Source organism: Monodon monoceros, unplaced genomic scaffold (assembly GCF_005190385.1).
Source record: "Monodon monoceros isolate NGI ecotype Baffin Bay Population unplaced genomic scaffold, NGI_Narwhal_1 Super_Scaffold_11, whole genome shotgun sequence".
Classification (NCBI taxonomy): Eukaryota; Metazoa; Chordata; class Mammalia; order Artiodactyla; family Monodontidae; genus Monodon; species Monodon monoceros.
Window position 1 is genome coordinate 97,589,157 of NW_021703767.1, and position 17,479 is coordinate 97,606,635.

The following is a 17,479-nucleotide window of genomic DNA, read 5'->3' on the forward strand; positions in this document are numbered from 1 at the left end:
TTCTCCTTACTAGTAGTCAATTTATTCAGATCTTCTATTTCTTCATGATTCAGTCTTAGAAGATTGTATGTTTCTAGGAATTTATCCATTTCTTCTAGGTTGTCCATTTTAATGGCATATAGTTGCTTGTAGTAGTTTCTTATGATCCTTTGTTTATTGTGGTATCATTTGTAATTTCTCCTCTTTCATTTCTGATTTTATTTATTTTGGCTCTATTTTTTTTCTTAGTGAGTCTAGCTAAAGGTTTGTCAATTTTCTTTATCTTTTCGAAGAACCAGCTTTTAGTTTTACTGATTTTTTTAAATTGTCTTTTTAGTTTCCGTTTAATTTATTTCTGCTCTAATCTTTATTATTTCCTTCCTTCTACTAACTTTGGGCTTCATTTGTTTTTCTTTTTCTAGTTCCTTTAGGTATAAAGTTGTTCATTTATTTGAGATTTTTGTTAGCTGAGGTAGGTCTGTATCACTATGAACTTCCCTCTTAGAACTGCTTTTGCTGCATTACATAGATTTTAGTATGTTGTATTTCCATATTCATTTGTCTTAAGGTATTTTTTAAAATTTCTCCTTTGATTTCTTCATTGACCTATTGGTTGTCCAGTAGCATGTTGTTTAATCTCCACATATTTGTGATTTTTTGCAGTTTTCTCCTTGTAATTGGTTTCTGCTTTCATATTATTATGGTTGGAAAAAATGCTTGAAATGATCTTCTTAAATCTATTGAGACTTGTTTTGTGGCCTAAAATATAATCTATCCTAAAGAGTGTTCCATGTACATTTGAGAAGAATATGCACTTTGCTGCTTTTGGATGAAATGTTCTCTATACATCTATTAAATTCATCTGGTCTAATGTGTCATTTAAGGCAAATGTTTCCTTATAGATTTTCAGCCTGGATGATCTATCCATCGATATAAGGGGGTATTAAAGTCCTCTATTCTTATTGTATTGCTGTCAATTTTGCCCTTTAGGTTTGTTAATATTTACTTTATATATTTAGGCGCTCTGATTTTATGTGCATAAATATTTACATACGTTATATCTTCTTATTCAATTGACCACTTTATCATTATGCAATGCCCATCTTTGTCTTTCAGTACAGCCTTTCTTTTAAACTCTATTTTGTCTGATGTAATTATAGCTACCCCAGCTTTCTTTTAGTTTCCATTTGCATAAAACATCTTTTTCCATCTGTTAACTTTGAGTCTGTGTGTCCTTACATCTGAAATGAGTCTCTTGTAGGCAGCAGTTAGATGGATCTTTTTTTGTTTTTTAATAATTCAGCCACTTTGTGCTTTGATTGGAGCATTTGGTCCATTTATATTTAAAGTAATTATTGATAGTTATGTACTTATTGCCATTTTGTTAATTGTTTTCTATTTTGAAGTTCCTCTCTGTTTTGTTCTTCTTCTTTTGCTCTATTCCTTTGTGGTTGGATGACTTTCTTTAGTGTTATGCTAAGATTCCTTTCTAATTTTTTTTTGTGTATAGGTTTTTTACTTTGAGGCTCACATATGACAGCCTGTGCTTGTGTGTGTGTGTGTATATACTGATATATATATATATATATATATATATATATATCAGTCTTTCATAAGTTGATAGCAAGTTTGAACATATTCTAAAACTCCACATTTTTACTCTTCCAACACATTTTGTTTTTGATGTCACATTTCACTGTATATCCCTTAACTAATTATTGTAGTTATTGTTATAACTTTTCTCTTTTACACTTCATACTAGCTTTATATGATTAATCTACTATCTTTACTATATATTTACCTTTACCAGTGAGAGTTTTACTTTCACATGTTTTCTTGTTATGAATTAGTGCCCTTTCTTTTCAGCTTAAAGAAGCCCCTTTAAAATTTCTTGTAAGGTCAGTTTAGTGATTATTAACTCCTTTAGCTTTGCTTGTCTGAAAAACTCTGTCTCTCCTTCAATTCTGGATGATAAATTTGCTGCGCAAGGTATTCTGCTTGGAAGTTTTTTTATTTCAGCACTTTGAATATATCATGCTACTCTCTTCTGGCCTGCAAAGTTTCTGCTGAAAAATCTGCTGATAGTCTTATGGGGGTTTCCTTGGATGTAATAAGTATTTTTATCTTTATCATTAACTTACGATATCTTAATTATAATGTGTCTTGGTGTGGATTTCTTTGGTTTCATCTTATTTGGAACTCTCTGTGATTCCTAGACCAGCATACCTGTTTCCTTCCCCAGGTTAAGGAAGTTTTCAACCATTATTTTTTTCAAATAAGTTTTCTGCCCCCTTTCTCTCTCTCTCTTCTCCTTCTCCAACCCCTATAATGCAAATGTTATTCCACTTGATGTTGTCCCATAGGTCCATTAGGCTATCTTCAATTTTTAAATTTCTTTCTTTTTTGGGGAGGGTGCTGCTCCGTTTAAGTTAGTTCCACTGCCCTGTCTTCCAGGTTGCTGTTTCTGTTCTTTGCTTCATCTAGTCAGCTGTTGAAGCCCTCTAGTGTATTTTTTCAGTTCGGTTGTTGTTTTCTTCAGTTTTGTGACTTCTGTTTGGTACTTCCTTACATTTTCTGTCTCTTTGTTGAAGTTCTCACTGTTGTTGTTCTCATCCATTCTTCCCTCCAGTTTGGTGAGCATTTTTATGACCAGTACTTTGAACTCTTTATCAGGTAGATTACTTATCTCCATTTCAGTCCTTTTTCTGAGGTTTTATCTTATTCTTTCTTTTGGAAGATATTCCTCTGTTTCCTCATTTACTTGACCCTGTGTTGGTTTTTATGTATTAGGTGCAACAACTACTTTTCCCAGTCTTAAGGATTGGCCTTGTATAGGAGATGAACCTTTCTAGCTCAACCTTGTCCTAGCTCTTGGCTTTCTCTCAAACATTTTGATTGTCTGAGCAGCCTAATTTATTCTTGATGTCCCATTTGGTGAGCATGTGTGAAAAGGAGAAATCTCAATCAGCCTGTTGGAAGCCATACACTCAGGCAGCATTTTTTAAAGTATGCCAACATACACAGTCTTATGAATGGCACCTCATTCGTAAGCCCTGCTGGCCTCCAGACCAGGTGATCTGGAAGTGTCCCATGGGTTACAGTTGCAAAAATTGGGGCTCTAGATGAGTGTATAAGTTCCTTTCTGGGACGTACTAGTGAGCTGTAGTGAGGCCAAGGGAGAACGCAAAGATGGCTCCTCCAGCCTCATTCCTGAGAGCTCCTCTGTAGCCTCTAGATGTGTGGCAAACATGAAGCCTGACCCACAAGCTGACGCTCTGGGACAAGTAAATAGGCCTTTTTCACAGGCAGACTTGGGGTGTGTTTCAGTCTGATGTCTGTGCAGTGCCCTGGGACTGGTAGCCTGCCAAGAACTGTCTCTCCAATTGTTTCAGTCCTGTGGGGCCCAGAAATGCAAGCTCCAGCTACCAGAGCCAGGCAATCAAGGATCGTTTCCTGTGTGAATCACATTTGCCTACAGCTTTAGCAAGGCAGCAGGGGAGTGCAGGGTCAAGGCATGCCCACCAGCTTTATCGAGGCAGTGAGAGAGCACAGGGTTGGGGAGCACCCACTGTTTTTTGCAAGGGAATGGGAGAGCACAGGCAAGGGGCACACCCTCAGGCTTTAGTGGGGAAGCTGGAGAGGGCAGTGATTGCACATGCCTGTGGTGCTAGCAAGGGAGAGGGAGAGTGCAAAAAGAGAGAGCTGGGGGTCAGGCCCCTGACCCTAATGCTTTAAGATTAGCAAATGAACCTCCTTCACATTCAGCCTACAAGCTTTTCAAGTTGCTGCTTTTGCGCTGGGTCCCTGGGAACGTTAGTTTGCACACGAGCCCTTTAAGAGGGGAATCTCAGTTCCCTACAGCCCTTTGGGTCTCCTGGATGTAAGCCCCATTTGTTTTCACAGCCAGACGTTTGGGGGGCTCTTCTCTCTGGTGCAGGTCCCAGGGGTTAGGGTGCCTGATGTGGTGCATGAGCACTTCATTTCTCAGGGAAAAGCTCCATATTTGTGAGATCCCTACAGATTGGGGCTCTCTGTGCAGGGGGTGAGGTTTCTGGTGAGAATGTATCTCTCCCTCTCCTACCTGTCTCGATGTGGCTCTTTTATCCTTTGTTGTGGAAGAGCTGTTCAGCTAGTTTTCAGGTCTTTTTCAGAGGGACTTGTTCCATATGTGTGTGCATGGGAGGAGGTGAATTCAAGATCTTCTACACAGCCATCTTGAACTTTCTCTCAAGACTGTGGAAGGATTATTTTAGATTAGTACACTTTGTCTTCAAGAAGGAAAGTCCAATGTATTATATGTACATGGGTGGGTGGTGAGGAGTGAAGGGCACAGTCAAAGGCAAGGATTCTGGGAAACTAAAGGCAATCATTAGGATGTTGGATGCCAGGAGTTGGAGTTGAACTAGAGAAGGAGCAGAATAACACAAGACAAATGTTTCTATTTCACAATTTTAATTTAAGCTGAACTTAATCCTGAGGTAACTCAATTCTTCTTATTTGAAAATTTGCTCTACTTTATTTCTAAGTAAAAACATTGATAGTCTCTTTGTTTTGACTCAAAATGTTCCTGGAAACTAGAGCATTAAGAATGTTTATGAAGCAGGTTATGATTTCCTTTAGGAACAGTTCTGAAACTGAATATAGAATATCTGACCCAGGACTCAGCATTAGATACATCATAAATATGACCAGCCATGTCTCATGACGATTAAGAAATTACTATAAATACCTACATATAACATATAAAATTAAAATACCAATTCTAGAAAATGGTCATGGATAAACCAAACACCTCTTTAATACAAAGGACTCCAACAAACTATACGTTTAGAGGGGAACATTTAAAGATGTATGTTTCATTGGCCACTGATCTTTTCTGTGGTCCATCTGCTTATCTGAAGTGTCTGAGTTACTGAAGGCAGTGAGCTAGTGAAAAGCTGCCTGAACCAGGCAGCAGTAGATTTGGGAAGTTCGCTTCACTTCTGAGTCTCACTTACAGTCCCTTTCCATTCATTCTAACATTCTATGGAACTAAACTATTTTCTAAAATTAATATGTTAGCTATAATAAACATTAAGCAACAAATTCAAAATAATTTCGTGTGCCATCTTAGAATTTGGAAGACTTTAGGGTATGCTGGATGGTCCTGCTTTAGAAGGTTAAAGAAGTTTGAAATGATAATTTCTGTTTCTTTAGCTACACATTGGTGACAAGTAGAACCTTCTAAATCATTTTCCTCCATTATCAGAGTGTGTTCACAAAGTATTTACCAGGGGTGCTGATGGTGTGGTTTCTGTTATTGAAAAGCATTTTACTTTTCATCTAATCATCTACTTTCCCTTTTACTCTCCTCTAACTCCTTAAATAGTTCAAAGTTACCCACGTGGCAGCTTAGAGACAGACCAAAGCAAGGCACCAAGACACATTGAGTGAGGTTTCAATTGCTTTGTTAAGCGTTTAGCCACAGGCTTACCTTGTTAATCTGCTAACAATTACCACCAGGTCATTAGCAAAATCTTGTAAAAAGGGAGTTATAAAAACATCTCTCACAGAATCCTCAAAAAGACAGAATACCTTGAATGTAGCTTCCTTTACCCCTCAAAACAGGCAGGTATAGGTGGCATGCAGGAAGCCTGTGTGCTAATTAGGTGATAGCCAAAAGGCAGAGATAAAGAGTGAAGTTTCCTATAGAGAAAAAAAGATAGTTGATTTCAGCAATTTTCACATGAAAAGGTTAAAACTCATTTATTAATACCGAAACGCCATTTAAAATTTTATTTACTTATTTTTAATTGAGTATAATTGACATACAGCATCATATTAGTTTCAGAGGTACAATATAATGATTTTATATATGCATTTATTTGAAATGAGCACTACAATGTCTAGTTAACATCCATCACCACACCTAGTTATATATTTTTAAAATATTATTTAAAATTCATCATCTTAAGTGTTGATTTCTCTTGCAAATTAAAAAATATTGAATTCAATTTGTAAAGAGATTTAAATGAAAAATTTGCTCTAGGATCCTGAACATTGTTAATTTAAAGTCATCTATTTTTATAAATTAGCTGTATCTCTTGACTATAATTTTCTTGCCTTCCCCTATTTGGAAAATGAACAAATTTTGTTAGAATGACAAATTCACTAAAACTGGAGAGAATACTAAGGTTCCCAAATGTTGCTTTAGCCCTTCTCAAATGTAAGATCTTGAATCTGTTTAATTTCTTCCTGTCTTAGGAATAAAACATTAAACTGGTGAAATTCCTCAAGATTTACAATTTTTAAATTTTACATACTATATTGTTAAATATATGGTATATAGAAATATAATTATATAATACTATTTTTTAAATGCTAGAAACAAAAGTAAGATAGAACTTACAACAGAGCTAGCAAGACCAGAATGAATAGCTCATCTATTACAAGCTCTGCCCAAAGGCAATGTTATGTAAATTCAATTTATAGATGTTGAATAGCTTCCCCAATGTTGGCCTTTGAAAAGCTCTACACTGATATTTTCAAGAAACTAGCAGCACACTCCAACCTGAAAAAGTAATACTATGAAGACGCTGCCATTAGTGATTTTATGTACTTCTACATACCCTTCTTGAATTTGAAATAATGGATAAGTTCAGGTAATAATTTTTGTTCTCTTTCAAATTTTATGACTTCAGTATTGAGTTGTGTTTTATGACCTACATTTATTATATTCTGTAGAGTCAGCCAGCAGCTTTAGGCAAAGAATACCTTCAGAGTCTGAAATCAGACTTTGGGAAGAAATCAGAGGTTTAAAATGAGTAATCATGTATTTTGGAAGCATAGGAATTTTCCAAAGATTTTGAAAAACAACCAAATACCGCATACTGTGTAATATATGAGCAATAATTTCCCAGTACTCTAGACAGCTTCTTTTTCTTTTGTGGCTAGGATAATTATTTATTCATGTACGGGCAAGGATTGTTGCTATAAAACTTAATTTCTTCCAGAGCAGTTTTGGTAGTTTTTTTTGGAGGAAGAGTTTGTTTAGCAAATTGTACACTGACAACGGTGAGGAATTTTTAGTCACGAGGAATTCTGACAAGGTCACAGGAATTATCCAGTCTCAGTTTCCAGTCTTGAGTCACATTGAAAGAGTGAAATTTAAACAGTGGTAAATTCAATAACAAGTAACGTTACATAATATTTACATGACAGGACAAAATCTAAAACTTCAGACCTTTTTCTCTTTAAATTAGGTTCTCACGCTAATAGACCAGATATAATTTGTTTATATAACTTGCTTAAAAAGAATGAGGACCTGGCTTCTATAGGAGAAAGAGATCGAAAGAGGAAGATTCTGACCTGGGTTATAATCCTGTTGCGCTCCTAGCTTTCTAGAAGGTCTTAGAGCTATCACAGTACTTTGATAAGCTTTGCTTTCTTTATTTACCAGTATGTGAGCCAAATATTTAACCTGGCTGTGATGAGATAGTAAATGAAAGCATTTAAAAAATATAATGTAAGTTATTTATTAGGGAAAAGCACATGCCAGGCACACTTAGTTTTCATGGTAATATAAACGTCATAGGCTGACTAGGTTGTAAATTTGGTTACTTTTATGGCTTTTAACACTAAAAAATTTCTGCACCAGGGGCTGTCTTTAAGTTGTATTTGTGGCTAAACAGATCTACCCTCATTTTGAGTACTCACTGGCCATTATTAATAGTGATAACTAAAATCTGGTTGAAGTATCTTTAAAAGTATGCAGTATGTGATAAATTCCATGACATGACTGAGGCATTTGAGAAATATTTACTTTTTTAGAATTTAGGTCAAGAGCAGAAACAAAATTATAATTTATGCATAACCTCAATTTTTTTCCCTCAAGTACATAGAAAGAACAAATGTACTATGGATTTTCTTTGAAGAGGTTTGTAGTTATTATGTTTGTTTTACTTGTTTTTACATAGGGAACCTTTGTTGGCCTTTAAAATGTAACTTAGCAGTGTAACTGATGTATTTTTGCCAACAATAAAACAAATACATATGACAAAATAAATGCATACTCATTTCAGCCCGTAAGATCTGTTTTAAAATTATTTTATTTGCAGACAGGGGAAACATATGAGATCATTTCTTTCCCCTCTGCCAAAGACAAGCTGATTTCCCCAACCCACGTGTACAGTTGAGCAGTAAGTCTAGCATGCTAGCGCGCTCGACTCTCCGGACTTGTGTCTTGCCACCTATGGGGACACACGCATCCGTGATAGTGCACTGGTTGGGGCAAGACTAAGTAGGCAAGGCATCTCCGGTTCACAAGAAAATTGTGCTGACCGTGTAGCTATCCCGTGTGCCTGCCGCATCTGCCCACTGGACAGGGAAAGAAAGGGTGCTTGGTGTAGTGTACACAGCTGTTCCTATCCACTCTCTCCGACGTTATACACTGTACTCCTCTCCCCACGTGCGTTCCAAGGGCAGGATCACAAACACACACACACACACCCGTATCTCTCCCAGCCGTCACCCGGGACGCGTCGCCCGCTCACTCCGACCTCCCCGCCGCTGGCTCCGCGGCGTCTCCCAGCCACCAGCACCCCACATGGGCGTAACCCCGCGCCAGGCGTCCGCGCGGCCCACGGAGGCCCTAGCCGGCCCCCGCGTTCGAGGGAAGGCGCGGCCCCGGGGTCGGACGGACAAAGCGGGCGTCCAATCGAGCCCGGCACTGCCTCCCCGAAGGGAGGGAGGGGCGGCTCTGACGGGCCCAATGAGCGGGGAGCCCGAGTGGGACTTCCTCCCGGAATCCCGTTGGCCAGAATAGCTGGGCCGTGGGTGACACGTAAGTTAAGTGGGAGGCGGCGGCGGCCGAGGCGCCGCAGCCCCGTCAGTGACACCGGCCCGCTGTCCCCCAAACCCGGCCGGGGCAGCCGGCCCCCACCCAACTACTCACCCCCGCGGGCCGCGCGCTGAGGCGCCGCCTGGAGCCCGGCTCCCTTTGTTGGGCGCGCACCCCCTCCTTTTGGTGGCAACAAAGTCGCGCAGTGAGAGCTGCCGCGAGGGGGCGGGGAGCGGCAGGGGCGGGACTCCGAGAGCCGCCGGGGGCAGCCGGGCCAAAAAGTGGGGAGGAGGGAACAAGGCAGGCGGCATCTGCGGACCGGCGCGAGGACAGCCCGCTCAGAAGTATGCGGAGGGCCCCCTCCCGGGCCCAGGCACTCAAGAAGAGTCAGCCTCGCCAAAGTTTGGCGGCGGTGGCTGCCCCGGCGGCATCGATGGCTGCACGCCCCGCGGCGCGCGGAGGCTGAGCGGGCGCCACTTACCCTCCGGCCCAGCTTTTGTGTCTCGCGTCTCCTCCTCATGCTGCGTCCGGCCACCTCCTGCGGCGGCCGCTGCTGAGGCGCCCGCTCGGGCCGAGGGGAGGAAGGGACGGCGGCGGCGAGGACGGCCGCGGCGCGGGGTCCCGACGGGACTATGGGAAACGGGATGTGCTCCCGAAAGCAGAAGCGGATCTTCCAGACGCTGCTGCTGCTGACCGTGGTGTTCGGCTTTCTCTATGGCGCGATGCTCTACTACGAGCTGCAGACACAGCTGCGGAAAGCCGAAGCGGTGGCACTCAAGTACCAGCAGCACCAGGAGTCCCTTTCCGCCCAGTTACAAGGTACGGTTAACGGGACGCGCGCGGCCGGTGGCCAACTTTGCCCCGCGCCTCCCGCCCCGACTGGAAAAGTGGTTTTGATGAGCTGTTGGCACCGCGGGCACCACCTCTGACCTTCAGGGACATCAGAGGCAAACCCCGCCGGACCCCGGAGTGTCAGAGATGACACATCCGCATCCTCCCGCTTCCTCCGGTGGTTACATTTGAAATTGGCAGCGCCAGCCCAGGTTCCGCTGGGCGATGGATGGGCGGGTACACACTGAGTCTTTTACCCCAGCCCTTGTCAAAGGCCCGGCTGCAACCCGGGCAGACAAACCAGGATCCCTGCCTCCGCTCCTGCCAGCCGATCCGGAGGGGCATGGTTTCCTGGTTTCTAGGCATTTGCTTTCCAGTTGACGTTGTCAGTAGCCTAAGAAATGGGGAGTTCGGCCGAGATTTCTCAAACTTCTGTTTCTTCAAGGCAAATTAAGCCATGACCTGGTGGTTCAAACTAATGGCCCAGTCGAATGGAGCCTAGACCTGCTAGTTGCTTATCTCTGTTTACTCAGTAGTGTGACTTTAGAGATGTTGGATGTGTTGGAAAAGTCCATGCTACTGTTCACCATACTGCAGGTATGTTTTTGGAAAAAGAAAAAAAAAAAACTTTATTAAACTGAGTAACTTTCAGTTTGTCCCGGAGAGGTGCAAGAGGAGAAACCTGGTTTTTCACTTTGCCAGACACACAGCAAACACAACGTGAGCAATACCTGCAGAAAGAGGGAAAGCTCCTATCCTTCTATTTTAGAATCCCATTTAACGTAAATTTCAGGAACATAAACGATGCATGACTGCAAAGTAAGCACCATGTGGCCTTGTTAAGAGCAGAGTCATCCTTTACATATTTTTTGAAAGCTTTTTCTTATACTTGTGGTTAGTTTTCAACACTTATGCAGTCCTCTCCCCACCAAAAAAAGTAATAATAGTAAAGGGCTCTGAGTAGTGAAATGTTGACAGTCCTTGCTGATCATGCAAATATAGCTTATTTCATATTTCTAGGAAGATACAAGCTGCATGGATAGTTTCTGTCATTGTATATTTATACAAATATAAAACAGATACCTTTTCGTTGCTTTAGCTATTTTGAATGTTTTCTGATTCTTGGTCTTACTTGCTTTTCCCAACTTAGAAACAAAGGAAGTATTTTTAGCTTACTGAAGCTGTATAGCCACAGGCAATGAAAATAGGTGAGCTGGGCTTTGTTCAAAAGGAAAATCTGTTTTGATTCAGTCTTACTCTAAAAATGTTTTTCTTTAAAACTTGTTGAAATTTACCCATGAGTTAATGTTGGTATGCAAAATATGGATATTTATTTATTTACTTGTTTACTTAGAAGACACTAGCGGCAGTTAGACCAAGGGAAAAACTTGCCATCCAGTAGTACAATGGCAGGACTGGATTTTCACACACGTGACTGGAAGGGTGTATATGGTGGATTATGCAAGGTTGGTGCCTTGTTCTCTTAGTTCAGGAGACTCATGAGAGCAGGTGCTGTCACATTCACCAATACATCCTCAGCACTGCACAGTGCCTGACACTCAGGAGGGGGTCAATGTATATATTTATTCAGTCAACAAACAAATTTTAACTGTGATGAGAAAACTAGTTCCAATCACTTTTGTCTGCTTTCTCAGACTTCACTTCCTAGTCTGCTTTTTGAAAAAAACCAAGTAACAACAATGAAATATTTTGCCCAAGTAGCACATTTGCCTGAACTCCTAGTGCTGGAACTCATTGACTGAGGAGGCCCTGATTTCTGAGTCATGGCCTTTATTTGCAGTATTCCATTTAGAAAATCCATCTCAGTTTTTTTCCCCCTTTTATTTGCCTTCTTTTGGTGTTGGTAGTGGGGGAGAGGGGTGGTAAGTGGTAATACAAGACCATTAAAATACACAACATTTGCTTTGCTGCAGGAGATGAAAAAAAAATGTTGTAGCTAGTTTGAACAAGTGGCCTTACAGTCCATTTCTTAATTTAGTGTTTTGCCATTTGCTCTTGAATTGTGGTGCTGCACAGTTGCAATATGATTATGTGTGAAGAATGATTTCCCAAGCAGGCTACAGTTTCTTCTTCTTCTTTTTTTTTTTTTTTTTTTACAATTCTTATTTTTTCACAATTCTGTTCTGTAGCATTTATTTTGGATTTCACATCTGCAGGCCATTTAATGAAGATTTTCTGATGGTACGCAGCTTTTGCTTCCCTTTTCCAATGACAAATGACATTTTATTCAGCGGTGCTGTGTACACATATAGATTTGTTTTTAGGACATTAAACTCTCCATTCTTAAGACTTGTTTCGTTATGTGAGATCTCTTGACCTGGCTTGGATTAAAATCAGAGCTAATTATGAGTGGCCTTCTTTTTTTTAAAAATGCCTCTTGAAAAACGTTAAGTAATTTGGCCATGTAATCTGAAGGTATACATTTGTTAAATGAATGTATTTAGGTCATCTTCAGTTTAATAATGGGTTGTCACCAGACATTATTCTGAAAGTAGGTTATGTCTAACTCCAAGTGTATTTTGGAGTAGAACAGTTCTATAAATAGGAAATGGCAGGGGTTACATGGGGAAAGTTCCAGACTTTGGCAATGCTTCGTCCACTAAAAACAAATGTCTGTGTCTGCCAGCCTGTCTATCTTCCATCCATAGTGTTCCTTAATTATATTGAGGAGTGGGGCAGAGGTTACCTCTGGTGGCAGAAGCAGTAGTAACAACCTTTGACCAGCGCAGTGTTTAGTTAACTTAAAATTTTTTTTTAAAAACTGCTTTTGGGACTGCCCTGGCAATCCAGTGGTTAAGTCTTGGAGCTTCCACTGCAGGGGGCGCGGGTTAGATCCCTGGTCAGGAAACTAAGATCCCATGTTCCTCGCCAAGCAGCCAAAAACAAAACAAAACAAAACAAAAAAAGCAAAAATGCTTTTGGGGCCATGCTCCATTTTCTGTGTCTATAAACAGTGGTTCTCAGCTTTGACTGCCCATTAGAATTACCTGGGGGCAACTCCCAGTCCAATTAAGTCGCAATCTGTGGGGTGGAACCCACCTGGCAATCTCCCCAGGTGAATGCAATGTGCAGCTGAGGTCGAGAACCACAGCTCTGTAATCTTAAGACTGAGCTGATTCGCACATTTACTTCACTGGCTTGGCTGCAAAGACATTTGAGGCTTTTTTCTTTTACCCCAAGCATGTGATTCAAATTCTAGCCCTGCAACTTTTTGCGTGATCTTGGGCCTCATTTTTCTTATTTATATAATGGAGATTAGAGTGACCTATTTTATAAAATATTGTGAAGATAAAATAATTAATACCTGTGAAGCTCCTAGCACATACCTAGCACATAGTAGGTACTGCTCATTCAACATTAGCTGTTGTTATCATAGCAGTCCCTGTTTGAGATATTTGATCATTTTCTCTTCCCAGGGTTGCCATGGGTAAAATTTTGAAATTGGCAGAATTTGTTTTTATAATTAGCTCCTTTTTTGTTGTACCTAAATGAACATCAAAGAAAATAGGCAGACTGGAATAAATCCAAGTACTTTACTCTGGATAAGGGACCCTCCCTGACAATTTAAATTTAGAATTCAAGTCTGGTTACTAATTAACTCTCTTTATATCATGTCAGATTAGGAGAGGGTGTGATTGCCAGAGGTAGGCAGTAACCTTGTGCAATAAGATCTGGGAGAGGGATGTAACCATTTAAATTTTGGGGGGCGCAAACAATCCCTCATTCTTTTTTTTTTAACACCTTTATTGGGGTATAATTGCTTTACAATGGTGTGTTAGTTTCTGCTTTATAATAAAGTGAATCAGTTATACATATACATATGTTCCCATATCTCTTCCCTCTTGCGTCTCCCTCCCTCCCACAGTCCCTCATTCTTAAAACATTGTATTACATTATTGCAGTGCTCTTGGTCTTCCCAGTGATGACCAGAAACCATCAAGAAAAGGTTCATAGGGCTTCCCTGGTGGTGCAGTGGCTGAGAGTCCGCCTGCCGATGCAGGGGACACGGGTTCGTGCCCCAGTCCGGGAAGATCCCATGTGCCACGGAGCGGCTGGGCCCGTGAGCCATGGCCGCTGAGCCTGCGCGTCCGGAGCCTGTGCTCTGCAATGGGAGAGGCCACAACAGTGAGAGGCCTGCGTACTGCAAAAAAAAAAAAAGAAAAAGAAAAAAAGAAAAGGTTCATATGATGTCTTCTATGCTCCTATTCCAGATAAGTGTATTACAGTTATTTAAAACAAACACGTTTGGTGCTTCTAAGGGTGACATGGTTATTCAAGTTAGTTGTCCTTTGCATTATGTTCCCTTGAGACATAGAATGGCCCATTTGCCTGAGCATGAAAACATATTATATCTGGTTTCTTCTTTGTTTTCAACCTACCCTGAATTTGCTTTTAAAAAAAAAAAAAAGTTCTCCTTCAGCTCAGGACCAGGCTTTTAAAAAATTCTTTCATCTCCAGTGCTAAGTGCTTGGCATATACTGTAGTAGGTGATCAATAAATATATAGGTCTATACCTATATATTCATTGGCTCTCTGCCAATGAATGTGCTTCTATATGGTGAGCAGTGAAATGTAGTGGATGTGGGCTGAGGAGTCAGAGCTCTTGGATTTGATGTCTTGCTATATATATATATATTTTTTTTACCAGCTGGGTGATCTTGGGTTACTTAACATCTCTGTGATTTGCTTTCATCATATGTAATAATCAGGATAATGGTGTTTATAATAGTTTGTCATAGGATCAATAGTGTTAGCGGGTGTACAGTGCTTAGAAGGGTGATACTTGCATTTTGGAATACTGGGGAACTTCATGTACAACAGAGTGGTTCACAGACCTCAGTAATTTAGCCCCACGGGTATAGGCAATGCGTAGTAGGGATACTCGTTTTCAAGTGCAAAGTTAGCACACACAAACATCAATTAGATACTGTCTATTAAATAGACATTTTCACTGAAGTACATACATCGTGCAGTTAAAAGGTGAAATTTATCAAGCTGTTTTTGTTTAGTTCTATTTAAAAAATGGAACAGACATAAAAACTCTTTATGTAAAACCCTGCCTTAAGATTTATTTTCTGAATAAAAGATAAAAGCTTCTAGATAACTTTTGAAAATATGACTCAGTTAAACATTCTGTTAAATATATGTGACATGCACGAATATGTGTGACTCCACACACTGTACCTGCCTTAGTCGTCCCTGTAAATTGGAACTTGCCAATATTGGTTCACCAGGGAAGAGAATTGCTCAGTATCTGTGAGCCTTTTGTTTAAGTCTGAGGTAGAAGACCCAGGCATGTTATACAGTTCACTACATCCAAGTAGATTGGAAAACTTACCTTGACCTTTTAAAATTCCCTCCTGCCTTAGCAAGAGCTGGGACAGGAGACCAGGTTTTAGAGACTTAAGGAATGAGTGAATTGGAGTTTGAGAATGACGACTGAAGCCGGGAGGACCAAAATGCAAATGATTTGAGAGAAACTAGAAGAAGTGAGAGAGAGAGAAGGGGACTAACATCAGTTTATGACATTTCAAAGCATTGGGGATGATTCTTGCCCACATCTGCGTGTCCTAAAAAGAAAGAAACAGGGACTAGCGAAGGGGGAGTGGGTTTGGCATCAGATACTGTTAGAATGCAACTCTGGTGTTTACCAATGGAGTGACCTTGAGCAGGCAGGTAACCCCTCTGAACTTCGCTTTCTTCCTAGTTCGCTGGGGATATTTTGCACACTTGCATGCACTAGAAATAATACATCTAATGTGACTAGCACAAATCCCAGAGCGCATCACTATGACATTTACTAGGTAACCAGGACTGCTGTTGCAAGATTAATACTGGGCTACTTTTTATTTTGCCCACCGTGTATTACATCTAGTAGGTAATAGAGTCATTACCTGTGGTCTAATTGTGACTCTTTTCAGAGCCATATGCCCACCTTGGCTGAAACTTTTACTTGATTAAAGACACTCTCACTCTGTCTTTTCTACTATATTGACCCTCTTTTGGTAAGAAAGGACTTGAGAACACTTTGCATGGTAGCAGCTAAGAGTTGCTGTTTTTCATTTTGACAAATAAGTGTTCTTATTTTATCACTGAGGACAAAATGTTTTTGCTACTTTTGCCAGTCAGTGGTTTATGGGTTTTGTAGCTTTGTTTGGAAGTGAAATATGTATAACTTTACTGTAAAATAAAAATGGCCAACTGTATTTTTTCTTTCGAGCCACTCTTATTTGAAACAAATTTATTTTGATAGAAATTTGAAAATTTCCTTGAAAGAATTAAATTATGTTAAATACATACCATTTATTGAGTGTCTGCCACATTCAGGTGCTGGGCTTAAGCACTTACATGCATTTTCTCACTTAACCCTGACTGAGCACTTTGGTGTGAAGGAGTAGCCTGCGGCTCAGAGGGGTAAATTAAGTTGCCAGTGTCAAGGTCGAATCTAATGAATCTGCACTTGGAACCCCAATGTGATTTCCTAGCCTGTGTTCTTTCCACAGTACTCCATTGCCCTCAAAATTATTTTAGTGTCTCTGTGACAGTATTAAAGGTTTTGAGAAAGTGGGTTAGGTGGGTCATGTGAGGATTCAAGATAAAATTTAGAATCAGAAGTAACAGGTGTGATTATTTGATGCAGCATTTCCAGAGTGTAGGACATTTGGTGCTGTTGAAAAAGGTGATTTTAGTTGATACTGGAGTTGATTTTAGGTGATCTGCAGATGCTGCATAAAATAACATCAAATCACATGAGAAACTTCTGCCCTTTTGAATTCCCTTTCAGTGTTTTCTTGGCAAGTCAAGGAGAAACTCTCAGTTTGATACTAGAGCCTCTCTCCTAGATATAGTTGCTCATTTGTTTTCAGAGAGCTGACTTCAGGCAGCCAACAGCCTGACAGCTAGACTTTAATAATTGTTTTGTTGTTTTATTGTATTTAAATTTTACGGTTACTACCCATTAATGGCACGTTAAGTCAGATTTTTCATTTACAAAGTAGTAGTGTAAAGTTTCCTTTTTAGAAGTTTATGTTAGGGTAGAAAGTGAACATTTGGCCACCCATTGTACCTATGCAGGTTTTGCATGTATAAAATAAGAACTCATGTTATGAGTACCTGCATGTCTGACGTTCAAGAACGCATCACTTGGTGATACAGACACTGAATTTTACAGTTAAGAAAACAATCCTGAAGAGGATGAATCACTTAGCATATGTCTCAAGCTAAGCCCAGAGCCTACATACGCTGATTTCCAGAACAGCGGAGCACTCCTCACTGCGCTCAGCTGCGTCTGCAGACTGGCAGCACCCTCCTCTTGGTCTGAGCAGCATGGGTGTTGCTATTTTTAAACAATGCTATGTATTTCTGAATGGCACACTTGTGTTCTTTGTTTTTATTGGCCTGTGGGTGCTTTTCCAGAGGACATGCCAGACCTTGCCCCACGCTAATAAGGCTCACTAAATAGGCTCATAGCCTGGAGGGACATGGGCATGAAATAAATTGCTCGTTATAATAGTATGACATTTAAAAAAATATTGCTTTAGCTATTTTTCACATATAAAATGTCACAATATGATACGTAGTGAATAGAAAAGTGAAAGATGTGCTGTCATTCTGAAGGATGAGGCATTTTAGAACATTTGAATGACACCATGTCCTTTCCTTTGAGAGTAAGTGAACTTAAGAAAAATATATAATCATTTTAGGAGAGTCAAACATTCTATTTCCCATTTCACCTCTCATTTAAAGCCCTTCTTTAAGTGGAATTTTTGTAAAAAAAAAAAAAAAAGCTACAAATCAAGGTATGTAAGAGAACTTTGACGTTGCTTGTAT

General features: G+C 40.3%; 1 protein-coding gene across 4 annotated transcripts in view; it reads left to right on the forward strand.

Moving 5' to 3' along the window:
• The first annotated feature begins 9,128 nt into the window (after positions 1–9,128).
• The window catches only part of GOLIM4 (golgi integral membrane protein 4), an 80,798-nt gene continuing 72,447 nt past the window's right edge, over positions 9,129–17,479 (forward strand). Inside the window, exon 1 of one of the 4 annotated variants that reach the window (XM_029214419.1) lies at positions 9,129–9,616. In XM_029214419.1, coding sequence (XP_029070252.1) covers positions 9,430–9,616 — 187 coding nt within the window. In that variant the 5' untranslated portion in view covers positions 9,129–9,429. The remainder of the gene's footprint in view (positions 9,617–17,479) is intronic. The other 3 variants (XM_029214421.1, XM_029214418.1, XM_029214420.1) reach the window with 3 other exon arrangements.